The sequence below is a fragment of the Rhea pennata genome, chromosome 19 (assembly GCF_028389875.1).
Source record: "Rhea pennata isolate bPtePen1 chromosome 19, bPtePen1.pri, whole genome shotgun sequence".
NCBI lineage: Eukaryota > Metazoa > Chordata > Aves > Rheiformes > Rheidae > Rhea > Rhea pennata.
The window spans coordinates 9047360-9075207 of NC_084681.1; the positions used below are offsets into that span (position 1 = coordinate 9047360).

Below are 27848 nucleotides of genomic sequence, written 5' to 3' on the forward strand. Positions count from 1 at the left end.
AGCAGACAATTAGATCTCAGAGCTTTCTACCCGCCCTTTTTTAATGCCCATTTATAACACAGTTGACCACATTCCTCCAGATGAACTATTGCTTGTGGCATAAAAAAATGCAATGCTAATTCTAAGAAGTATCTGAAAAAGCGATCAACATTTGCAACACCACAAATAGCTGATCACAAGCAATTGCGTAGTAGGAAATGCTTTCTGTTCTTTTAAGCCCCTCCTTCAAAAAAAACTTACTAGATTAAGCATCCGCCTTGGTAGGTAGGCTAATCTCTCATCTATACACCTTCCTGACCCTCCAAGTTGCATATTAAAATCATCATATGGTGAAGAGTCGCAAGGCACATGGCACAGACAGCCGAGGGGAGGGGAAGGCTCCAGAAACAGGTCACAAGCAGAAGCGGATGACTGCTCAGCGCAGGATCCGTCGTATCACCCCTTTACAGGATGGGCAGTGCCGGACGGGCTGTTAAGTCCCAGAATCGTCGCAGCTACGCCAGCGGCTGCAACCTCGCATCGTGCCACACGCAGAGCACTGAAATCCCCTTCCTGGGCACACGCCACAGGCCCGGTAAGGCCAGACCTACAGACCGGCCGGAGGTTCAAAACAGGCAGAGACTGGCCATCTCCGCTTCAGCCGAAAGGAAGAAAGATTTTCTAGGCTAACACTTCTAATCAAGTATTTACTAAAATATTTTCTATGTTCAGCTAAAAATGGTACAAGATTTAACCCTTTTTATTGCTTATGTTTCAGTTCTCCAAATCTTTTTTCCCTTTCACACGTTGCCTAGAACTGCTGCCAACGGTATATTTATTAAAGATGCACCCTAATAAAAATACTCTAGCAATAAATGCCTTAAGGGAAAAAAAAATTAAAGAGAGATAACGCAGAGGAGGCTCAAAGAGTTGGATCCTTGTTTAAACAGAAAAAATCCCAAAGAATTTGAGCTGTTTAAATAGAAGCCGGAGTCATGCAAGGGAGCACTTCCTACCCCTGCGCCAGTGACTTCAGAGGCGGCACACACCTCTCCTCTATTGGTGGAAACGTGTGTTTATTTTGGACAAGTTTGGGGCTCCACATCACAAATGAAAACATTCAGCTACGTTTGAGGTCTCCGAGCAGTATTTAACTGACAACACGCCGTCTACACCCACCCACAGGAAACCTCTTTCCTCCTTACCAGTTTCTCTTTCCTGAGGCCTCAGCAGTCGCCGGAGCGTACAACAGCCGGGTGTCGTTTTACAGCAAATTACAACCACGCAAACAAAACGTGCCACTCAATCACCAGACAGCACAGTATCTGCACGCTTCCCACCGTGCTAGAGAAAAAGTTTAATATCGATGAAAAAATTTTTGAAAGCGTCTTGCTCACATGGTAGGTTTTTAATATACAATAAGGCAACCCAAAAGGATTAACCTCTGGCATTGCTCCCCAAGTTCCAGTTTGCCCTGTTCTACAGCTACTTCTGAACAGTACCTTCTCCTTCAAGAAAGGCAACCGATGTCAAATAAGAGACAGTAGATACACAAGGGTCTCAAATCAGCTGAGAAACAGCAACTGGAAAATTGTTCCACATCCTGTCTCTAGTTGTATAATTTTCTTTATTATTCTCCAAATATGATCCAAATGGTGGAAGTAAGCCAGTGACAGAACTGAACAGCACACGCATGAAATTAGGCAATTTTTTTCAAAGTTACCACATTCTGAAGCAGGATACAGCTTCCCTTGCATATCTAGGCTATTTCCAGCTTACGGCAGAGGTCACACACAAAAAGTCATGTCCATACTGCAAGCAACTACATTAGGTCACATTTATAAACACCTTACCTCCCAAAATCTGGATATAGTAACATTTTGTAAAACGTTCAGTTCCGGGATGGTTTTAACCTTTGACTTAACACATCCTGTACATCAGCATGCAGTATCTGCTGCAGTCAATTCATCCTGTTTTATTGTGTAATCCTCTCTTTACAACAACAACAAAAAAATTTACCTCCTTAATTCATGATAATCCCTGTATTGCCTTTTAAATATAGTAGCATTTGTCATTCAACCTTAATAGTGTAGCAAAATAAAACACTCTACACAGGACTGCGTTAAAGTTTATAGGCAACACTGAATGTTCTATTTAAAGAGTTTGGCCATTTTTTGCCTCTCATTAATTTAGAGCTTTTTTTTTTTTTTTTCCTTTTTACATTTTAAGATAATCCTGCTACTTTCTCACAAGCATGCATACACTCTCCTAATGATGAATATAAGAGAGTGGTATCATTAAGTAGAAGTTAAAAGTTCCCACATGCCATCCTAAAAAGCATTCACTAATTGCCCATCAAAGGAAATTTTAAAACAAGGGTCATCCATGTGGCTCTAAATAGTCACTAATCCTTGCATGACTATGGATAGGAAAAGTTTGGACACTATACAGCCAAGCTATTTATTCCGGAAGCTGAACTACAAAAAGGTACATTATTGCTTTCTCAAGAGTACACAGTAAAAGTGAGGAGTACTGGTTCCTTAACGTAACTCTGTTTACTATCCTGTTCCTCTCAGTTCCTCATACTTTACCATGGTAGTACAGGACACTTAAATACAAAGATAACAGACAAAAATCAAGCCAGTGGAGAAGTGCAGGCCCTAAATTTGAAAGAAATGAATATGCAAGCCAAGCTGAGAAACCAAATTAATTCTCAAGCTACTTATGAAACTTGCATTAAATTTGACATTTTAAAGCAATTAAAAAATAGACATCACAAAGACAGAAATAATGTCCCACACAGGAATGCAGAAGGTCCTGTGTTTCAGTATTAACAGAAATCAACATTCATTAACTTAGTTATGTTGATGACAAAAACATCTGCCACTGAATTATGGTATTAAAAAGTCATTACAATTCATTATAGAATAGTGAGAACTTTTGACACAGAAATGAGCTAATAAAAAAGCAAAACAATGTTGTGGAAACAGAAATATTTCATTTAAATAGAAATCAGTCTTATATAACTTAATCAAGAAGTTTTTTTCATGTACTCAAAATTTTGAGTTTAACTCCTTTTGCTACCTTCTCTCCTGAAAGCAAAGTCCACTGATATAAACTACGTAATATGTAAACGGGGCAGAAGCAGCATAATTCAGATAAAAAGAAATTAAATTTCACGCTTTCTTCATGGGAAAAAATTTCTAAGGAAATGGAGCCATTTTCAGTAAACTAGTTCTGAATTCCGTATTAATGAAGCAACACTTAATTTCTGCTGTATAAATACATAAAAAACTATTTGAAACATAAGTTGTTTTGTCAACCCCATATGTTAAGCTTGGCTCTTCCTTAACTCCCAGTCTTGGGAATCTGGGAAACTACTTGCCTGTCACCTAATTACCCAGCAATGAATAACAGTGCTTATTAACTAATTCAGACCTGTTCTACAACCCTCAGCTCTGTGTGGCAACAGGTAAATCAAAGGACAGGCTAGATGATAAAAAATAAAGGCCAAAAGCTGCAGGAAAGAGGCATTACTAGTACTCTCTTCCTCAACTTTAAGACTGTAGCTTCACCAACATTTCTTCTAGAGCACATATCTAACAATTCACTGTCCCGAAAAGAGGAATGCCTTGCTTATCTCTGGTGCTCCCTGGACCACTCTGCAAGCGGATTCAACTCACTAATCAAGCAGTAAGCACGCACAGAAAGAAGAAAAGGAGGGGGAAACAGCTTTTTCGTGGATTTGATTAACTGAATTTACTCACTAAATGGAGCTGAAGTGTGCAGACAGGAGCATGTGCATGCCGGGGGAGAGAGTTCCCCTTTTAGGGAGCAACTAGCTGTCAATTGAGTTAGCTACATAACTACCAACGACCAAATGGGAAACAAGATTTGTGTTGACATCAGACAAAAAGGATGACATACACTGTGTCGTTTCGTATATATTCACGTCAAAAAGGTGCTGTACGATATCCAGTAAGATCAGAAAATAACAAGTTTACACTGAGAATTCCAACGCATAATGTCAGCTCCTCCAACAAAGTTTAAGGAAAAAAACTATAGCAACAAGATATTCTCTCTCTGTTACAAAAAGAGCATAAAGAGTAAGAATATATCTTTGAACAGACTTACAAAAATATCAGATGGTTCACAAAAGAATAAATTTAATTTACCTTTGGTTTTTTGTTCAGCAGCCTGAAAAAAGAAACAAAAAAACCCAATCAATTACTTGTCAAAATTCAAAGTGATAGCTATAATTATGGGGCTACCATCCTAAACATTTTTGCAAAAAATGCATATAAATTGGGTATTAGTTTCTGTTAAGCATCCGAGAACATTAGTTTAACCCCATGTATGAGGAACGTAAGAATAGCTATCCCTGTCGGACAAAAGCCAAGAGCAGATGCCTAGGAGATGGCACAGAACATGGTGAGCCATACGATCCTACCCCCTCGTAGCCCTCCAGCCTCTAACCAGCAGAGGCTCAGAGACTCCTGAACCAAGTCAGTCTTCTACTAACTTATAAACTTTTCATCTCCATTATTTTTTTCAGTATCCCTTTGAACACATACACACTATTAGCTTGCCAACTTTAACAACACAGTTTCCAAAGACTTACCTTTTTTTTATTTGTTTCAAACCTACCAACTTTCCTTTTTATTCAATGTCCAATTTTTAGAGTGGGAACGACAGCAATCAATGGCTATCCACATCCTCAAGGCCACTTTTGATTAAAACTAACTTTGTATAAATCCAGAACACAGAAAGAAGCAAGAAATCCCAAACGACAGAAAATATGCAATGGCCACAGAATCCACAGTCACTTCAGTATCAGTTTAGTCTACGCAGGTCATTTTGCGGTGAAGTGGATGAACAATATTCACGTGATACAGCTGTGGAAGCAGTAACTTACCATCAGTGGATGGTAAGTAGCTTGAGAAGCGCTAATGAACTGTCACAACTGATTTTGCAGAGATTTTCTGACCACAGCCTTACTCAAAGTCAATGGGTCTGCTCACCTGCGTGAGAATTACTCACAAGGGTAAAGGCTGCCGAAGCAGTCTCTGTACGGCGCGCACACGGGTGAACACATCATTAAAAGCAGTAACATGGGCAAACCTTTTTCTGAGCACCTTCCTTCTTTTTCTTTTCTTCCTGCTTTTTCTTTTTCTTTTCTTCCATCAAATGTTCCTCTTCTTGTGTTTCTTGTTCTTTCTCCCTGATAAAAATAAAGGTTTGGAAGAGCTTTTCAGCATGATCGAGCTTATCCAGGAAGGCAAATAATCCATACAAATATCACTAAGCTTTCTAACTCTCATGTATTAAAAAGGTGTTTTCTAGTGCTGTAAAGAGTATTACAAAAAAGGTGTTCCAAAATGTAAACCAGTAACAAATAAAACAGTAGGAAATACAAATTCAGAAATGATAGATTTTTACAGAGAACCTCTTTCCCCAGTCACTCAGAAGTACTGTTTGAAACTGGTATGTTTTACAAGGTAGGTGTTTCAATGGAATCTTGGTTAAAATTTAAGCAGCGAAATAAAGAAGTTGTCCTAAAATAAACAAAAAAGTAAGTTTGAAATCACACTATGTATGCTTTCTTTGTCCATCACTATAATAAATGATTACTATAACTAAAAAAGTAACACCATTTCTTTAGTCAGCATCATTTGTAATTCTTTTTGAAGCCTTTAATTTGACTACAGACTGAACGGAATTTTTTTTCGATTGGAAAAATAACTATAAAAACACTAAAGCATTCAGGAGAATCCAATGCAGATACAGCACAGGCAGTATATTCATTTCAGTTTACATTATTTCTGGTTTACACCATTTTCCTTTTGCAAGAATTTAGCAACAGAACACTGCTTCCAGAATTCCACATTTCCAAGATAGCAGGGCATTTCTGCAACTACTGCAAGAGCACAGGTAGCAACGAACGCCCAATCCATATCTTCTAACACCTCTCTGCTGCCTTGAACAGAAGGGAGCTTCCAGTGCTCGGGTATGCTTGAAACAGTAAATTACAATCCACAATTTTATGCCGATTATTTCATATTAACAAATTCTCTGAAAATATTGACAGAGTACAACTAAGCCCTGGGAAAGTGTCACTGTTCACTCTGATTTGTTCTAAACCCTTCTCTACTCTTCAAGTTAAATATGGTTCGTCAGACTCACCTGGTATTCCTCTGCAGTGTAGAAACCTCCCTAATATCCTTCCAAGTAAATACCAATGCCAATAATTACTAATACCAATAATTACCAATGCCTATTAATTTACTTATTTAAATAATCTTGTTATATTCCTTGATAGCTCTTTAAATCTTGACCATTCATCAGGCTTAGAGACCTTCTGGAGAACATTCTGCTTCTGACAGGCTGAAGCCATTCCTATTATTACTAGACTCCATGCCTTCAAATTATTAATCGAGACCACTTTTGGTCTACCTTATTATTGCTTTATATTGAACTCACCAGAGTTTCCATCCTTTGGATTGTTCTGTTAAAGAAGGTCTTTCTACTTAAAATACTTTTTGCTCAACTGGTGTAGCAGAATAGTTCTATGTGCATGTGTGGTGGGGTCTTTATGTAAAGGGGAAACAAATATTCCACAATTCGGCCATCATGTCTTTAAATATTCTCCATGCAAATATTCTGCCCTTTAGCTATTTCTCTCATTTTCCTTTTACAAGTTTCCTAATTCTTAAATAGTTTCCCTTCTTTAGAGAACGTGATGCTATGATAAAAGTATGAGATTTTAGTTGTTGAGCTGTCTGGCTTTTTCACTTGTCTGAAAATCCTGAATTTGACCACTGTAGTCCCTTTAACACTTACAGAGATCCTGCATGCCACTGCAGACTAAACCAAGAGCAGTTTCACTTTCCTTGGATCCTTAGGTTACTCAAAATAGTAAACATTATAGTAAGCAATTGAGAAATCCAAACATAGATACTCGTGCTATTTTAAGACATTTTACAGCATTCAATTTACAGAATTGGTAAGTATGACACAATACCTATGGGAAACCCCACAGTCTAGAATAGCAGCTGGAGCTCTGGCAACCTATTCTAACCTGCCAGACTATTAGTAAGGGAAGTTCTTGCTTTTTTGTTCTTTAAAAAAAGTGACTGATTAAAGTCAGTGCAAAATGAGAAATTTCTTGAGTTTCCTCTTGCTAGTACTTAAGAAAGAAGTCATGAGATTACAGGCATCCCAGAATACAAGTTACATTTAAATCTGTTAATAGTCAGAATTTTAAAACAATAAAAAATAATTTTTATTAATTATTTTTAAAAATATTGAATTTAAAAAACAATAACAACTTTGCTTAATTTGCAGAGTTTTCTATAAAACAGGAATGTGCAGACTTTCAGCTTTCTTGTTAGGGCTTATTTTTGATACCAGGGCCCTTCATCACTGCCAACGTCTTGTTCCTTAGTCTGGACTCCACTGCAAACTTCTCTATTTCCAGCCTTTCTATCCTCTACTCTTTCGAAGTTTCAAAGCATTCTGTATGTTATTTTATCCCTTATGCAGGTAATAAACCATATCAAAGGTTTTCCTAAAATCAAAGAACAGCAAACATTTTGCTCCATTAAAAATACAATGTATTTTATTACCATATTATCATATCAATTACAACATAAGAGGTAGAAGCACCACTCCTAGTAGAAAACCTGTTTTTTATTTCATTTCTGAGTTTAAAATAGCCTCAAATTAACTCAGGAAATGATACTATAATTTTTAATGGCATTCAATTCTCAAAACTGATTTACATAATGACATTTCTGACTACATATGCTTTAAATATGCTTAAAATAGAAATAAAAGCTCCGAGTGGCCTCTCAGATGGCAACTCTTTACTGTCACTTTTAGGCAAAATTAGTCATTTAAGTGCAAAACAAAAGGCAAACAATAAAAATATTTTTATATTAAGTTTAAGCTGTCAAAGGTATGTGTTGTAGTTTTGCTTCTTTAGAGACAATTTAATCTTTCTTACAGGATATATGCTAAAAAAATTATGAATACAAAGCTCATGCTTTAAAGGCAGAGATGTCTCAAATGCATTTGTTCAAGTTTGCTTTTTCCATATATATAGATTTGAAGCATCAAAATCATGGGGGAGATTTTTTACAACTGGAGAACAGAGAGTTTTACTATAGCATCAGATATTGTCTTTAAAAATTTGGAATTAGTTTATTAAATCCAAGTCTAAACCAACACAATCTGTAAGGTACACACGCTTAGGAGACTCTCCGTGAACAGAAAAGCAAGAAGAAATACAGGTCAGGCTCAGGGCACCTCGAGAACTCTATAGTAAGCAGATGCCTATTACACAAAGGCTTATTATTCCCCCTGAAAAGGAACAAAATCTAAGTCTATTTTATTTTTTACACTAAGTAAAAACATCAGTTTTCTAGTTGATATCAGACATCTGATTACTTCCACGCTTGAAACCACAGCTGGTATTTTGAACGTGCACCAAAGTGACATTCTATCCAGAATATTTCAATAAGCCTTTTGGGAATATCGTATTCTTAAACAAACTTCAAGTACGGTCTATCGGTGTTACTACATGCAAGGTTATTATCCATACTGTGTTTTAGCTCGTAGGTTCCTGCAGTAGTTGAGGACCAGACACAGAGAGACGTGTCTCTCTCTCACCCCTCCACGCGGCACGGTTCCAAACCTAGCAGCCTAATGAATTTCATTTGTGTATATTTAAGATGCCAAGGGTTTATTTACATATGGAAATTGTCTGGAATGCCTCTTGAAGAATAGCATTCTCAGACTTGGTCTATGGATGTCTTTGGCCACTTTAGCCCAATGAGAAATTCATTCTGGAATAGCTCTTATACCTTAAATTTTCACATCCTATTCTGGGTTGGCAAAACCTCCCTAGATAGTTGTAAAAGTTGGTGTTACTGACATAAATCCTACACATTACATATACCAGCTTAAGTAGTACTCGAGGTCTGACTTCCCACCACCACCCAACAGTGCACGCTGTACTGCTGAACACACGTGTTTTTTGTCACAAAGATGAACTAGGGTTGTAAGGAATTGACAGTAAATGCCCAAAGGCAGGCGACCAAAGCATGCTGACCAGGCTTTCTGCAAGCGGCTAACAGAACCACCTACTGCTGCTTGTGATGAGGCAGGGTTTAGACAGCCACAGGCAAGGAACAGAAAACAGACCTTTCACCAAGTTGTCAAAATCTGGCAGTATTTCTTAAATAGAAATGAAGAAAATTACCATTCAGAAGATGCTTCAAGATCTGATTCAAAATGGTAAGGAAGACATGGTTGAAGGCACAAAGGTGGAGAGCAGCCTGAAGGACAGTCACCATAAATCCATAGCATTTGCAGTTCTTTGGAAAGTAGAAGGGGAAAAATAAAGAGCAATGAATGCTGGAAAGGCAGGCTTCAATTTACTCAAGACAACTGGAAAAAACAGTCACACAGGAAACAGAAGAAAAAAGACGTTGTTTCTTGGGAATCGCCAAGAAACCAAATGTGAATGAAAATTCCCTAACATAGAGGAGGAATAATAAGTAAAGCAAGAGATCACCACCTAGCAGTCCTTCATTTCACAACTCCTAGAACGGACAAACCAAAACCCCGCATCTGTCTATTTATTGCTAATTTTGTTTCCTGCTTGATCCTCAGTTCTGCCAAGTTCTCTATGACCTTTTCAGAATAAATCCTGGTAGAAGGCAGAGTCTGAGTGACTTCAGAAAGTCCTTAAATATCCGGGCTCAGTCATTAATCAAAAAGAGTCAGACTGGTCCCTAATCACAGTCTCTCCAATCGCCTCCAACAAGAAAGCAGCAGAAAAAACTAGGTTAAGTAAGTAAGAAAAAAGAGCAGCACAAACATCACAAAGGTCAGCAAAGACCACAAAGAATCAATTAACAAGGGGTATATAAAGAATAAGTCTAAAACCTGTTACAAGTACTTCAGAAATACGTATGAGGAAGACGTTGCTTTGATACTCATGGGGAAAGGAGGACCACTGAACGCTCAATCCTTGCTTCCTCTCCCAAGAGCCTGGCAAGTGCAACTCAAAGGAGTCTCCAAGATGCATCTAAGTGCCTTTTCACCACATTTGGAAAGAAGGGCCAATCCAACTTTTGAGGGAAAACTCCATGAATTATTGGGGGGAGATGGGAGGGGAAAGATAATGAATTAAACATTTTGCTATCACTCTGAATTAAAAAAGAACAGTAAAAACAACTTTAAAAGTCTTTAGAGAAGTCAAATGTCCTAATAGCTGGGCTAGATGGAGTTTACTGTAAGAACAACTGTGTCCAAGTCACCGCATATTACTTTTAGGAATCTACGAATGATGGCTGGTGCTCCAGTAGACTAGCAAATGGCAAACATCATATTTAGCTAAAAAAAAAACAAAACAAAAACAAACAAACAAAAAAAAAAACGGAGGAAGGTAAGAACATGAGTAACAGCTAACAAGGAATTGTCAAGAAAACCTATCAAATTAGCCTATTTTATTCCTATAGCACAGTTACAGACATTTTAAAAAAAGGAGAGAGAGGAGGTAATAGAAGATATTTGTTGACTTTCCAGGCAATGTGCAACACTTTGTTAAGAACACGGTCGCTCTGTTTTCTAAGAGCAAGGTACGGAACATAACCTAAGCGAAATAACAGTAAGATGGCTGCAAAACAAGCATACTCAGCAATTCTCTTTCCAACAAGAAAGGGCGAACCAGTGGATTTTGTTGCAGTATGCCACATGTCCAGCAGTATTCAGTACTTTTATTAATAACTTCACTGCTGGAAAAATGTGTGCACTTAAGTTTCCAAAAAACATCAAGTTATTGGGCTGCAAAACATTATTCTGAATTCTGACCATTCTTAAATCTGATAAACTCAGGAGGTAGTATGAAAGAAGTAGCTTATAATTCAGTAAGGAAGAATGCAGGGTACCACGTTTCGGCAGGAATAATCGTATGCATCAACACAGCACAGGGACCAACTGGCTAAACACCAGTTTGCAGGGCAAAAAAGCTGTCACTGCAGATCACAAGCGCAAGGCAACAGCGTCACAAATGGTCAGATGGGGGTACTGTGCCCAGTTTTGGACTATGTATTTCAACAAAGAAGCAGATCAACCGAAAAGACTTCAGAACACAGCAACAAGAATGATCAGAGGTCAAACCAGCACGAGCTATTGGAAAAAAACTCAAGAGGTTTGAATTCAGCCAATCTAAAGAGAAAGCAGGCATTTTTTCAAATGTACGTTAAAGGTAGAGAAGAACAGAGTAAATTCTTTGTTCTTACTCTAGCTACGGAAAGTAGTACCGAGTTTAAATTGCAAAGGAGATTTGGATTAGGCATAAAGAAAAAAGTCTTTCACACCTAAACATTAAAAAGGGACATTCAGGGATGTAATAAGTCTCTATGCACATATTCTTCACTGTGAGAGTGACGGAGCACTGGAACAGGTTGCCCAGAGAGGTTGTGGAGTCTCCTTCTCTGGAGATCTTCAAGGCCTGCCTGGATGCAACCCTGTCTAACATGCTCTAGGTGATCCTGCTGAGTGGGGAGGTTGGACTAGATGACCTCCAGAGGTCCCTTCCAACCTTACCCATTCTTTGATTCTATGCACCTGAGAATAATGTGGGAGAGAAGAGGACAGACAGCTGAAGAAAGGAATTTTATTACAAAGTAATACTGATACACGTTCAAACTGATTCCTGGACACAAAGATAACTAGACTGGAAATAGGAGGCCTCTACCTATTTAGGAAGTAAAATCCTACAATATTCTCTCAAATAAATTAATAGGGAAAAACTCAACTATTTTATTGTGGACAAGTTCAAATTGATTCCTGGACACAAAGATAACTAGACTGGAAATAGGAGGCCTCTACCTATTTAGGAAGTAAAATCCTACAATATTCTCTCAAATAAATTAATAGGGAAAAACTCAACTATTTTATTGTGGACAAGATACATTTATGAAAGGACTATACGAACAAAGAAGATCGTGTAGCTTGAAAATTGACCTGTAATTTGAAGTGCAAAATTTGTCCCTGTAGCAGGCCATGAATGAAGCTCGATAACCGCTCTTAATTATTTTTGTTTGACCACAATTTATAATGTAAAAATCTATGCTTTGGGGTTCCTAACTGTCAAATTACGACCCTTTCCTGCGTGTCTCATCACTGATACATACTTTACCTTGACAAGGGATTTCTCCCTTCCTTTGAAGCATCAAAATATCATCTACCACTAGCAATTACAGGACTGAAACTTAAAACGTTCTTTGTAGCTTGTTGGTTTGTCTTACGTGCTTAAAGAAATTCCACCATTCTCTTCAGAAAAACAGAATACTAATACAGCTCTTGATCTTCTACTGCACAACGTAGCCTTTCTTTTTTCTGTCTTTTTTTTTTTCCATGATTTATTACAGGGTACTGAGGTCTTCAGGTCTATGATGCTCTGTGGACCCTTCTCCACAGTTGCCTGTAATTGTGAAAGATTAGATTTGAACTATATACTCCTTTCCAGGCCTCCTCTAAATCGCAGCACAGACAACTTAATTCACTACTGAAATTTGACTGCACAGGAGCAAAATATTAGTTGCTGTTTAAAGACGCACAAGAAACTACAGCATTAGCTGATAACAAAGCTGTGAAAAAAGACCATATTCAGTTGTAATTTTTATTGAAACTACAGAGAGACTTTAGGTTGCCCAAGGGACTAAATTAATAATCCACTCTTACAATCTGTAAAATAGAAATTTCACGATAAGAAGAAGAAAAATCCTGTTTTACATACTCCATCTAAAGGCCATCTCTCCCACAGTAGATGGTACCTCTAACAGTGATGCTTTGGATTATTGGCTAAATACCAATTAAGTACTGAAAGGAGAGTGCCAAATACTATTTACTTCAAGAACGAGGCTCTCACTGGAGGTTTCTAATCTACCCAGTGTTAACTTACTGTGACGTTACTATACATCCACATATTAAGTAAATAACTTTTTAGAGTTCTAGAATGAAAATAAAGCAGACTAAATAGTAACTATTATTCAGTTTGAGTTTTTTTTTTTTTTTTTTTTTTTTTAAAGCAAGGAGATGAGAACTTGATTTAGTCTCTAATAATTAAATAGTCACTAGAACCAGGACAAAATAATGAATAGAAAAAGCCTTTACAAATGAAGGATACACAGTAACTATAAGCAGTAGAGCAAAATTCTGAAGTTTCATAAGAAACTGTATTTAAGCACTGCCCCAATCTCAGTATGTTTGTAGGGGGTTTGTTGTTTTTGTTTTTCGTCTACAGACTTCCTTTTGTTCACTTTCTCCTGGATTATTATGAGACAGAGAGAGAGTTACAGTACTATGATTTATGGCAATGAGAATGTTTCACTAGACATATGTTATGTCTAAGGTGGAGTAGTGCAAGTGGATTTGTAGAGCAAAACAGTCAGTGCGAAGGACTTGGTAGCTACACTATCCACATTTCAGGAGATTTTATTACTTGAGACTAGCTCTAGTCTGCTCCCACGTACTGAATGCCCACTCGCAGCAGGAAAGCATTAACTGCACTCTTGGAGTGCATCATCCAGTTAAGTTTTACCCAAAAGGAAAACAGTTGACACACTCCAGATCCCCTCCATGGTGTGAATCAAAGCATCTGATGATGCTTTGAATGGAGGACAATCAGAAGGTCTGCTTAAACATGAACTCCAGATCCTAATTAATGCTCTAATGTAGATGAACCCACAGGTTTGAACCCACTATCACACAGGTATGCTACTTCTACTATTAAAGTGTTGCTCTCCATACTGCATACCTACCTATCTAGATATACACACCCAAACTCCACTCCAGGACAACCTACGTAGTCAGCAGGGAAATCCAAACATGGGTTAGAGCACTGCACACAAGAACCTTATCATATATACACTACAAGCACAAACCGTATCAGAATTTGTTCCCTTGGCCTGCTGCGAACACCCCAACAGATCTCAAGTACTGCACCATGCACACAACTCAGGTTATATAAGGCCTAAGCTTTTTTTTTTTTTTTTTTTTTTTTCCAATGCATTCTATTCACCACTCAAAGTAGACTAGAAAGAGCAAGAAAAAAAAGTTACGAATAGTGCCTCCAGTCCTGCAGCAAATAAGGAAAATTAAGCCATACTGCAGTGAAGATAACTAAATTTAGGCCCCTGGCCTTGCCTTGCTTCCCTCCCAAGCCTGATGATATTTACTAGCTGTTCATGTAGCATCCAGTCCAGAGCTTTTCTCCAGTCTCCCTGGGACATAATATGCAAAGGAAAACATTTGGCCTAGGTATCCACGTACACGTTTCAACTTCAGCTTTGGAATGCAGTATCTCAACAAGAGTTCAGCATATTGTCTCTCTCCAGGTACTACTAAGGACTGATGTTTGCCATTCTGGTATCCACAAGTACTTGAGAACATGAGAGCTGTGCCAACATAGGCAAAGCCCCCATAGCAAACTGCTCAACTAAAGAGCATTCACGAACCAACCTACAAGCAGACGCAGCCTAAGGACAAGTTTCTGGCTCAAATTAAGCTGTGCTTGAAGAATATGACTTTATGAGAAACACTGCTTCCTGGAGCAGCTGCACAGTAATACCGCAGAGGAGGAGGCCAGGAAATAGGAACAGGAGCAACAGCTCCACAGGCTGTTTGCCACGCACCACACCATAAGCCTTAGGCACTCTGAAAGCAGGCCACTCCCAGGGACAGAGGCTGGAGGAGCCTGCTGGCCCTGCCAGTCCCCAATGGGGGTAGCAGGAACAGCACATGCTGCAAAGTAGATAGATAGGAACAGCAGCTTCCACACAGGATTCCTCCATATCCTTCAAGTCAGCACTGCTAGACATTTCTGCTTCTTTGTTAAAAGCCATGTAAGATAAGCTTGCAGAGCCAAAATGATGTACTGTTTTGCCTGTAGGAATTTCCACCACCTTAAGTTTTCCTTTCCTCCTTCCCATCTCAGTCACTTGCTAGCACTGAGGTCTATCATTTTGCTATCAGCAGGTGAAAGCATATTCGACTTATTTATTGAAGGAGCTGAAGACCAGGCTGACACTCTCCCACAGGTCATGACTGTTAAGATAAGTGACATGACCTACAGGATCAAAAGGTAAACCACAGACTATGCTGTGGACAAGAAAGGTCGTGCCAACCCATCTGCAACGGAAGATACCCAGCTTTAGCTACCACAGCCACATGTACTCACACCCATTGCCAAATCCATGAATCAGTTTGAGTGTGATTAAAAAGACCTTGGAAGACGAGGTTTGGAAAAAAAAAAAAAGAAAAAAGAAAACACTCTTGTTTAGGTAAGACTCCCTGCCACAGGCACTGTAGAAAAAGGCACATATATTTCCCTCACTTTTACCCCATAGCCAGGGAAATGGTGCCAAATAAGTCTGGCTACAACAGCAACACAACGAGCAGGAGCAGACACATTACCGGCCTTGCACATGCCACTTGACTTATTTAAATACAGCTCTGCCCATCTTAGATGACCTCCTGAAGTCTCTGCCAACCTGAATTTTCTTAGGATTGTAAAACTGTCTCACAAATGTGTGGTAGGAGCCTGCAGAAGTCAGTCTCTAGGGAGATAGCATGCCATACAGGGAACAGGCCCCTGTCTCACTGGAGAGCTCCAGATGTAGTCCTTGAGGCACCTGAGAACACTCAAGTGACAGGGAGACCCAGAACACAGCTGCAGCCTTCAGATGACCAGATGCTAGCAGAGAGAGACCTGGAAGAGCGAGTGAAAAGACACTGGCTCCACAGGAAGAAAGTGCCTCAAGATCTAGAATTAGAAAAATAACTATGCTATCCCTAATGCTGTAGAGCTCAAAATTATACTCCACTCCCAAGTCCCACCAGCAAGAGCAAGGGGATAGGTAGTGTAATGCAATCAGTGAATGGCATACGGAATCTACAAGGTACACATAAGCTACAGTAATGTATACCGAGTGTAATGGATAAGACACTTCCTACATTACACACAGGTTGCTTTGAAAAGCTTAAGTTCAACTAATAAGGAAATACATGATCTTTTTATAGGTATTCCCAAATACAGACATAAAACTTAAGCAGATGCTAGCTCCAGAGGCAACAAGGCAAGAGAGGGGGCAGGGAAAGACGTCAAGATATCTCTTTCTCATAGAAGTCAGAAGAGAAGTAAATTTAAAGGGAATATGAAGACAGAGCTTTATGTCTTTGATTTTTTTATTTTAGAATGTAAAATCTGTAATACTCTCCTTCTGCCTTTTTTAATTTGTTGCGTGAGCTCACTGAATGTTCGAGTTGTCTTAAAGCTTTCCAAATATCATTCTATTTAAATTCCCTCTATTTATAGGGAATTCAATTTATCAAATGAATGAAAGAATTCTTAGCAGGAACCCTGATGAGCTAATCAAGAGTCACAATAAAGTGTCAGGGGTCCTGGAATTCTCAACAGGAGGTTAACACCAAATCTAATCTGAGAAAAGGAAGAATACTTGTTCATGACAAAACATACTATAGACTAATAAAGTGTACTCTAAAATATGCACTGCAAATATATGCAAGTTTAAAGGTAACAAACCAAGAAGATAATCTGTCTGATTATGTACATTATTTTATACAACCCTAGTACAAAAAAAATCAAAACATAGTGCGCCACATCTGTTTCAACTCAAAAGAAAAAATAACAATTTTTGAAGCAATTTAGTTTTTGGTCCACTGCATCTTCAGCTGCAATGCTGTTTTGAAAATTAATATAGCAATACAATTCAAATTATATAAAAAAAATCTCACTACTCTGTACTTATCCCCAACAAGCTGAAAACTGAATTCACAAAGTTGAGAACAACGCTTATTTCATTGTCTACAAATTCAAGGAAACAAAAATAGCACTTTGCCCTCCACAAGTCTACTGGAATATAAAAGGTGACCCCTGTATACCTGAAGGGGTAATCTTATTTCCATTAAGTACAGTAAGTTTCAAACTTCTCTACTCTGCCTCACTTTGTGTAGGAAAAAAGCACGGATACCAGTTGGATTGCCAATAATAAACCTAGCAACCAGCTGAAAGCTGAACTCTAACAGCTGAATTGAGTATTATTATACCTAATAGTACTAGAATCACCATCAAAATGGGCTACCACCCAGTTTTTCAACTTTGCAAATGCAGAGCTTCTCCATGGGAATGGTGGGGAGAGGGTGTGTGCGTGGGGAAGATGGGGGAAGGAGATGGTCATAAATGACCTTCCAGGACAGGAAAACCAGTTGCAGCAAACACCACACTGGAAATCAATTTATGGTCAACCATGATCTTAGTAATAACTACGTTACGCTTCCAGTTATTCCGTGAAAAGCCTAAGGGGGGGACAAAAATTCTCAGAGTATATTCAAAATGTCTTTCAGTGTGTTATCTGATCAGTAGATGCAGACAGAATTCCACAAAGAGCCGTTCTTGCTCGCCTGGATGCTGACGGAGGGACAGGGGAATTGCAGCTTCAATGCAGCTGGACTATCAGAATGTCCCAGTATCATTCAGTTACAATAGATGGTATCTGACAGTCTGTTATTTGCTTCAAAAGCATGGTTTTGTTACTGTAATATTTCATCTAAAATTCGTGAAGAACACTTCATTTCCATGAATGTAAGACAAAATTAAAGTTGAGTTTGTTTTTAACGGAACATTATGTAACGATCTAATAATAAAACCACTGATTTAATTACCATGCAGAAATGTGATAACACAGTATAAAGACTGACATCACTAGATAATGCACTGCTGGTGCCCAAAGAGACTTACTTAATATGGATTATTCTTTTCAGAAGTGAAGGATTTCAAAAAGCTTGATTAGAAAAAACATTACATAGTAAAACTGACACATTCATCAAGCTCCTGTAAGTCCCGTATAGCAGCAGTTAAATGTGAAATACGCTATTTAGGCTCTTTCTCCCTCACATATATTTTATATATATATATATATATATATATATATATATACACATTATATATATATATATATATATGTATATACACACACACACACACACAGCAGCAAATCTATGACAGGCTGAATTTTAGTTCCACACTTGGATCAACCAGGCAGACAAGTTTTATGATGATCATATTAGAAAACATTAAGCAGTGTTTAGACTGCTACAATCAGGCTTTTCTCCTTCCATATAGGAACAAGATGTTGCCTTTTTTGTATTTATTTTAAAAAGTCTTTAAAAGGTAAGTGCATACCTCTTTGTATTTTATACCTGTTAATAATAAACAAAGAAATCAAATAGCTTCATAAGCAGGTAAATGAACGGGTGCATTAGGAAGAGATGTGATCAGCACTTTTACGCCAATAGGTTATTTCTAACAGCAACTTTTTGCAGCATCATAAAACAAGAATGCGTTGTAACATTCTCTGCTTACAGAATTGCAGCCACAACATCCTAAAGAGACAAAAGGGAAGGTTTGCAGAGATGAAATGCTCTATTACACAGTCAGGGAGTCAGAGACAAACCTTAAGGTGGAGCCTTAGTTTCAAGCCTGAAGGTGTGACAAAATTCAGAGTACACACAGGTGGAGTGCGATTCTCAAGGTTAAGTAAAGTTTGTTCAACCAACTCAGAACAATGAGAGAAAAGGAAAGCTGAGATAGAGGTGTAGAGAGAAAGAGTAGCAGGGGAAGAGAGAAAGATGTTAGCAGAGGGATAATCAGGAACTGCACTGCAGACTATTTTCAGTAATACATTATGTAAAGTGTCTTCATTGATTTACACACACCCTCCCGGGCTATGCCTGCAGATTTAAAAAAAGTTTAACTTTAAATTTCATATGAAATATCATCTCCTGGGTTGTTTTCTGAATATATATACAGTTCAGACAAAAACATTACAAGCAATGTCAAAGCTATTACTCATCATGTAAGCTCTCAGCTGCGAAAACAAACAAACAGATCCGTTAGGTAAAGAGCAAATACTTTAATCTCTTGTAAAAACAATTCAATTCTTAAATTAAAATGAATGCTTTACCATCACTTTTAATTAAGATACTCATGCTTAAGCACATCTTAGGTTAGCCTAAAGAAGACATTGCCACAAAACCACAGATAACAATTCTCCCTGAAGTCTGACCAGTTATCTTCCCAGTCTTATGCTAACCTTAAATTACACAGCAATGCACCTGCACTAATCCAAACCTCCTGCGGTACTTCTGTTTATGATTTTTTCCTTTGTATATTTATCTCATTAAAAATATATGCTCTTTACCTCAGAGAACTCCGTATAGCTGAAGTCAGATGAGTCAAAACCCACAGTTTATTTATCTGCAACTTCAGTAGGAAATAAGCCTGTCTGATTTAATGAATATTTATTCTCTGGAGTTACCAGCGATTTTTGTTACAAGACTGCAGTGTCTTTTCAGTAAGGAAGAAATGATCTTCTCTGGTTTTCTATAAATGACTGACTTTTTTTTTTCTTTTTTTTTTTTTTTTTTTAGTAAAACGGCAGTCAGCATATTACATATCTGTGCAGTTTATATTTTTGCATTTTATAAAGTAGTCATTTTGCTGGAATAGTTTGTGTTAAAATACTGAACTGGTACTTTTTTCTTTACCTGTAACTAGCTACTGTTTAAAAACATGCACCTCCAGTGTCAGTAAAGGTAGCATTAGCCATAAAAACAGTTGGGAATTTTGAAGATCTAAAAGATCTGACTGCCTAAGATTAGAGAACAGCTGAAAAGCAAACCGACACAACACAAAATACCAAGCAGAGCTTAAAATAGACTAAGTGGAAGTCACTTTAAAGTAAAAGTTTAATCAATATGTACACATACTGACTACCTAAAACAGTATCCAAAGCAGCGTAAGTAACGAACACCCTTCAAACAAAACAAATAAAAGGCTGCTCTTCCCATTAGGAATTCTTGCAAACAGCATGAGGGAGAAAACAAGTAGAAAACATACAGACAGAGCACAGGAAAGAAAAAGGAATAGAAGGACAAATAGAACAGCTAAAAGGAAACAGAAATGACATTCTGGGAGATCTTTCCTGACCAAGATTAAAACAAAGGCACCTCCCATTATCCCTTCAGAAAGTCATTATGGGAAAATATGCACAGATCCCATTAACCAGGAGCTAGGCAAAGAGTGGAATGGATCTGCCTCAGGAAAATGCCCATGGGCAGACACTAAACACTTCACAGCCCAGGGTGGGTTTGGTTTTTGTAGGTTTTTTTTTTTTGGGGGGGGGGGGGGGGGGGGGGCGGGAGGGGAATATATTTATTTTAATAAAAGAGCCTGTAGCTGGTAGTTGCATGATAACTACTTTGAGACCTATAAACACATTTTTCTCTGGGGCTTAATTACCACAAAGGATGCCAATTGACTTGACAAGTCAATTTTTCTCCCAAGTAAAATATCTCATTCTCTAGCAATTCAGTACTTGCTACTAAAAAAAAAAAAACCCAAATAAACAGCCATGAAATAAATATTAGCTATTTGTATTGCAAAGAAATAAGCAAGTGTTAACATTCCTCATAAATGAGCTTCTGAAAGTACAGTTTCCTGATTGAAATCTAAGTAAATGTGAATCTGGTTTCCAATTTTTTTAAATGGACGTACATTTCAAAACACAGAAAAAGCAAGCTGCAGATAGCTGTTTATTACAAATGACTTCCACCTCCATAGCCCTCAAAGGCAAACTATAAAGCTGTGTGCAAAGCTAGACAATCTGGGCACCCAGCCATAAAACATCACTGCTGCAGCACAGATAACCGTTCTCACTCTTGAGCCATCCTTGGCTGCAAACCCACAGGGAAGAGCTCCAGAAAGCAAACCTCACTACCGCCAAGGCTTCTAGTATTTTATGAGCTTGAATTACAACTACATTCAGGACTTTAACGCTGAAAAATTACAGTGCTGATTCACATCCAGGGCTAAGACCAGAACTAAGTCAAATTTTGACGCTTGGTACTCTGAACCATAAGACTTAAGAACAGCTAGTTATTTTACAGATCTTCAGTGAAATTCAGTGTGCCTCCACAAAGAGGCCTCTTCATATGGATGACAAGAGACAGATGTTACATTAAAAAAAAATCAGCTGCATATTTTAAAGTACTGCTTCGTTTTTTGCAAGTAGTGCCCATTGATGCAGTCTTAAAAAGCACTCTATTCTGTACAAGAATAGACAGCTTCTTATGATCAAATTTAGACACGAGTAGGAAATTTCAAAACATATTAGTGCCAAAGTAGACACTGTGAAAAGAAAGTTTCAGAAAATATGGTTGCAAGTGTGCATTGGCATCCACAGTGCAGATTAATCATGTATAAATAATGATGAAATAAGCATACCTATGACCCCACCTGTTAATGAAGATGTAAAACTAAGTCATGCTTTTGGTAGACAAAAATTTCTTAAGTAGCTCAAATTCCTAAAGTAAGATCAAATAATACTTCGATTCCTCTGCTTTCATACATTAAGAAAAATCATTTTTCATTCTACCACTAGCATCTACCAGTGAAGAGACTGTGCAAAGCACATAGATCATTTAGTAATGCAATTTGCTGTCACTTCTAGATCATCTCCCCACTCAATAAAGTATACTTCTCTTCTAAATACTACTTGCCCTGGCTGATATCTTCATAATACAGCTGAAAACCTCCAGCCATTATCACTAGAAGGCATCAGCTGATCCTAAATTGGCTAGACTGCAGCATCACAGGCATTTAAGGTTTCCTTATCATTCATCTTTAATACTAAGGGATTGACAGGCTCCTACCTGCTGCTTCTAGGCCAAAGGGAAACCACCTAATGGTATTACTATTATCTTGTAATCTGAATTTTAAACAATTAAAACAATAGCACTTCTGTGTTACACATCTCTACTGTAACCAAAGATGATGAATTTTTAATCAGTTCTCACATTCAAAGTCCTATAGAGAGCACTGATTTTTTTTAAACAAGCAATATCCAATTCTACATTTAAATTGCTCTACCTTTAAGCAGAAGTAGTACAGTAACAGGCTTTAAAATACAAATAATCAGCACAGACTATTTCATTTACTTAGGAAGGGTTTGGCTGTTTTATTTTTAAATATGCACTTCTCGTAGTCGATACTATCTAGCAATTCTTTCCAAATGAAAGCCTCTTTTTACAAAGGATGGCTCCACCCCTGACCTCCTCCTTCAGCTTGTTTTGGAAAGGGGCCAGATGACAGCATTTGGAAAAGCGCATGTTTATCTCAGCAAGGCCAGCTGCTTAGAGGGAATAAATGTAAGTTAACATATTACCCGTTCCCCCACACACCAGTCTTGGATAAGTCTTTGCACTAAAACTGAAAGTAAAACACTTCTATCAGGATTTTCAGAACGGACTTCCCATTACAGAGGTGTCTACATTACATACAGCATCTGAACTGACTGTAAAACTGTAGGTCATTTTGAGCTAACAGTAGGCAGCAATTCTCTTACACAATGAATACTATTTCCTGGGATCTCTGAATGAAATGCAGAAAAACAAGATTTCATTTCTATACTAATCTAAAGCTATCTTTTCTATAAGGTTCATATTCAAGAACAGTTTACTTCCAGACCCCCAAAATGTATAGCTTCCACTTGACAAAATTTTTGACCTTATTCTGGTCTTACTGTTCCTCTACTTTGACAAGGTATGGAACCTTAGAGTATTTCAACACAGAGTCTTCAGATTAAAAGAACTGTTATGATCAAACAATTATTTCTCATATTAAAGAAATTCCATCTGATTATTACTTAAAGGAACTTTTTAAGACTTTCAAAAATAAAGGATAGCATTAGCTTCTTTCCTACAAACATAAGCATTCAAAATGACAAATGATATCCACAGCACAGCTTTTTTAGTTGGAAAGAAAAATGCTGGGAAAAAAAAAGAGCTAGAGAGGTAGATTTTTCATTCATCCTTGCAACCTTCACCAGGCTTTGGAATAGAGATAAGGTGAATGCCAGTCTATTCATAAGTGATCAGAGACAGGTTTTGAAAGATGAAAGGACTTCCCTGCCAGGTCAAGAAGGTGAACCTTTAAGTCACCAAATGCTTCTTAACACTAAAACAACTCTAGGACAGTATCCCAGAAGAAATTCTGTGGCTCTTTGTACCAGCACTGAACTGGTACAGAGCACAGCTACCCACTAGAACATTCCCAGTAAGCGGGAGTAACACTCTGCATCCATGACAGACTAATTGCAAAATAACATATACTGTAATGGACATAACTGCACGCACAAACCAAATATATGTGACAATTCACTAATCAGGTCAAGTCAACTTTTAGTCTTAGTGGATGCATACCACCACTTAAGTTCATCAATACAAGATTCCACATGCACACAGAATAAAAACCATCAATAAATTCTTAAGTGTTTCATACTGTAATCCAGAAGAGTACTAAATAAAGACATTCGTCTGCACTGTTTGGTGCTTTTTTTTTTTAATTGGAAAAAATGTTTTGTCCGAAGTACACAATATTGCCTAAAATACAGCTTGCATTAGCCTTGTCCTTAAACATGAAGGATATATTTACTGCCCTCTAAGTCCAGCTCCTCAGCTAAATCCCAAACAGTATTTTTGATAGCAGCACCTGTTCCCCAAGAGCTGAACTGAGACCATTTTCATTTCACTTGCTGTGTGCCAGTCAGATAACCGCAAAGGATAACATATCTTGCAATGACTTAAAGATAACGGCAAAGAGGTACAAGGCATTGCTGTCCTACTACCGGCCCCCAAAACACTCAGGTCCACTCCAAGAGTTCAAATTAAAGTGATTTACTATAGCTTTCTTCAGAGGCTCAGTAGTCCTATACCATAAGAGAGAGGGTTTGCCAGTCCCATACCAGTCCATGGCACATTCTCTTTAATTTCACCCCCCCCCAAAAAAAAAAAAAAAAAAAAAAAAAAAAACTTTAGTCCTACAAATTAAAGCAGAAGTCTCCTATGGGTTAAAGCAGTTTTTCAAACTAGCTATACAGGAGTCTGACCTTCATGCTTTAACACTCTGGGAATACTTCTGAAGACAGAGAAGAAACAACAGTACATCTGAGTGCAGCATTTACAGGTTTGTCAGCACACCATTTCGAGCTCACAAGTAAAACACTGAAGTAGCTTGACAGCAATCTGAAACCTTTCCAAGTTTAAGGAATCTCGGATATGGAAAGCTACGTGATTTGCTAAGCATAGGTTGCACTCACTGCAAGTCACCTCCTTACTTCGATGGAAAACACACGGGCGAAGCTGTGAGATTCACCAGAGTCTACCTTTCCAGCATTTTCTTAAAACAATACGAAGTGATACACAACAGGAAACTACATTTTAAATCCCAGGCTTGGGTGAATCCAAAACCACTTACTAATGAAGGCAAGATTTTAAGTAAATGACTTTTTTTTTAAAAAAAAGTTGAAAATTCAATAGCCCATTACTGTCCATGCATCTCACATTTGCATTGTCCTGAAGTCCACACACCTCTACCCACATCCACCTGATTTAAAGCTATGCATCATCCAGCAGCCCACTACGAGCTATAATTATTGCATTTTTAACTACCTTAACCAATCCAACCTTAAAAACAGATTTTTATATATAAATTACTGTAAATCTGTCACATAGGTATATGAGGAGAAAATATGCAACAAAAATGGGCAGGATGTACTAAAGGCTATTTCTAAATTTACAGCAGCTATTTACTGAACAAATGTCTTCCCACCAAAACATTTAAGTTTTATCAGAAAATACGGTAGCCACAAAGTATGATCAGTAGTATTATAACGTGTATTTAATGGAAAATGGGAAAAACAATTGAGGCATCCATTAATCTATGCATTCATATCATTCAATAAATCCCATAATTGGACCTTCAACTAATTACATATTAAGAAGATTAACCTTTGACACAAACTTGTGATATAAACAAAGAAGATTCAAACAATTAATAAACTTCCAGTGTTTCAAGATTTCTAAGGTTAACAGCCAAACACTCCCCATTTTCTTCCCTTCCAGTGTTGCAGCTAAGAGCATAAATTCTGATCAATATTTTGCTTCCCATTGGATGGCATTTCAGCTTTATACGAAGATCACTCTCTAAATACTTAAGAGAAAATTACAGTAGTTCCCCATAAGCTCATTACGTGGGGGGAGAAAAAGAAAACGGATCTAGAGATCTTAACTTTTAACAGAAAGCAACTATGAAGGACAAAGCTGGCCTCTCATCTGCTCACTGATCAGAGCAGTACTTCTGACCTTTTTCAGAAGGCTAGTTTTCCAGAATTACGACCGTTTTCAACACACTATGTAGCAGTTTTCCCACACGTAAGTTACAAAGCAAGTGCACACACTCATTTCTGTAATAGAAGCAATTTTAATATCTACATTTAAGTGATACATTTTATTCATAAATAGAACTTCTGCTAGTTGTTTTGCACACAACAGCTATTAGAAGTGGAAAAAATACATATAAAAATATTAATTCTAACATATTTTACAAGTTATTTAAAGCAAAAAATAATATATGATGAAAATAAATGGATTTTGAAATACTGTGTGGTGTTATTTGCTTCACTGACCTAATAAGCAGTTAAAAAAAAAAATCCTGCTTTAGATTTGTGAGAAAAGATGGTATGCACTGGCTTAGCAGGTTTTTTTCACTTCTAACTTCTGCTACTCCCAGATTTAGAGAGACTATTACCCCTTCTTACCTTTTAGTCTTTTCTTTATGGGGCTCTTTGGCAGCTTTCGATTCAGTCTTGCTGTAAGGAAACAAGTGAGTATTTTGTCTACCGTGTAGGGGTCTCTCTGACGTGTTCCTTTTTTATTTAATGCTTTTTTTTTTTTTTTTTTTTTAAGTGTACCCGTAATTTCACAAATCTGAATACGAAAAAAATCTCACACGGCCAAAAAATTAGTTTTTTTTTGTTGTCGTTTGTTTACCCCCCTCAAAAATAAAATAAAAAAAAAAGGTCTGCCACACAGGATAAAAACAACAGATCAACAGGAAAACACTATCCAAGTGGAAAAGCAAAGAGCTTCAGTGTTATCCAGCCCAGAGGAGAAGTGCAGCAAAGGCAGGTCCAATTCCAAAACAAGCTTTTGATTTCCAGTGAAGCAAAAAAAAAAACAAAAACAAAAAAAAAAACAAAAAACAAAAAAACCAAGATGATCAAGAAACCAAGACAAAATACACGTTAAGTCCCCAGCTAAATTTTTGCACGACTGTGTGTCTTAAATACAAGTTTGCTTTATGTGTTGCAGCAAAGCCCACGAAAGCCAGGATCTGGAGTTGACCGGGATGAGTTCTCGTGTGTGTGCCTGGATGGATTCTCAGTCCACATGGAGGAGCATCTGAGGGTTTCAGAAAGTGCAAATTAAGAAGAGAAATGAGGCCCCAGAAAACAGTTTAAGTGGGACTCCCCCCTCCAGAACAGCGGAGCCGCGGGGGGGATCCGGAGTCTCATGGGGATCCGGGCGGGAGGAGGATCCCAGCGAGTCTCTCTCACGGGGAGATCCGCGGGGGGGGGGGGGACCCGCAGCAGCCCCTCGCAGGAGGAGGATCCGGCGGCCTCTCCGGCAGGGACCCGGGCGCGGCGATCCGGCGGCCTCTCTCGCAGGAGGAGGATCCAGCAGTCTCTCCCGCAGGAAGGAGCGAGCGCGGGGAGGGGATCCGAGGAGGAGGATCCAGCAAAGTCTTTCACGGGGAAGAAGGGGGTGGTGGTGGTGGTGGGGAGGGGGGACGGAACCCGAAAGGGGGAGTGGGGAAACCCAACGGTCTGTCTGTCCGTCCGCCTCGCCCTCGGGGGGGATCCAGGGGCCGGAGGAGAGATCCCGCGGGCTCCCGCCGTCTCCTCCCAGGGAGCCGGCGGAGCCTCTCGGGGGGCCGCAGCAGCGGGGGGCCGGGCGCCCGCGCCCCCGGGGGGAGGCGGGAGGCTGAGGCAGCAGCGTCTCCCCAGGGGGCCGCAGCAGCAGCGTCGCGGGCAGAGTCGGTCGCTCGGTCGGTCTCGCTGGGGTAGGGCGCGGGGGCGGCGGGGGGAGGGGGGGGCCGCAGCGCCTCTCTCCGTCTCTCCCGCTCGCTCTCGGCTCGTCCGCTCGCAGGCAGGCGGTGCCAGGCTCAGTGCTGCCGGGCCGGTCCCCCTCGCCGCCTCGCCGCCGCCGCCGCCACGGACGCCGCCGCCGCGCTCGGGAGCAGAGCTGCTGCCACCGCGGCCATTTTGTTGCTAACTGACAAGAACGCCGCCAGGCAGCGCGAGGCCGCGCCGCGCCGCGCGCCCCCCCCGCCGCTGACCTCAGACAGGAAGCCTGCCCCCGCCCCGCGCGCCCACGTGACGGGGGAGCCCCCGCCACATGCAAATGAGCGCGGCGGCGGGAGCCAAAGAGCGGCGAGGTCGCGCGCTCCCGGCTCCGCCCCGCTGGCGGCGGCGGCGCGCGCGCTCCCGCCGCGGCCCCGCCCGCCGCGGTTCCCCCCCCCCCCCCCCGCCCCCCCGCCGCCCGCGCACCCCGCGGCGCGGCGGACGCGCGGACACGCGGGCGGCGCCACGCGCGCCCCTGCACGCTGGCGCTGGCGCGTTCCCGCGCGCACCCCGCAGCCCAGCGCCGCTGCCTTCCTGCGCTCACCGCCGCCCCGCAGCCCGGCGCACGGCCCGCCGCGCCCCCGCCCCCCCCCCCCGAAATGCACCCCGCTGCAAATGGGCGCCCACGGCGGGCGGCGAGGGTCCCCGCGGCTGCCGCGCGGCACGCGCGAGCCCGCTGCTGCGGAGCCCCCGCCGCCCTGAGCGGGGCCCGCCCGCTGCGGGATGCGGCATCAGCGCGCACGGCTGCGTTTG

At 39.8% G+C, this 27848-nt stretch overlaps 1 protein-coding gene across 6 annotated transcripts in view; it reads right to left on the minus strand.

The window, feature by feature from the left end:
• TNRC6C (trinucleotide repeat containing adaptor 6C) overlaps nt 1-27234 on the minus strand; it is a 109638-nt gene extending 82404 nt beyond the window's left edge. For all 6 annotated transcript variants that reach the window (XM_062592079.1, XM_062592083.1, XM_062592082.1 and 3 more), the window contains exons 1-3: nt 25731-27234; nt 5101-5200; nt 4155-4176 (exon numbers count right to left, since the gene is read on the minus strand). In XM_062592079.1, coding sequence (XP_062448063.1) covers nt 4155-4176; nt 5101-5163 — 85 coding nt within the window. In that variant the 5' untranslated portion in view covers nt 5164-5200; nt 25731-27234. The remainder of the gene's footprint in view (nt 1-4154; nt 4177-5100; nt 5201-25730) is intronic.
• Nucleotides 27235-27848: the final 614 nt, after the last annotated feature.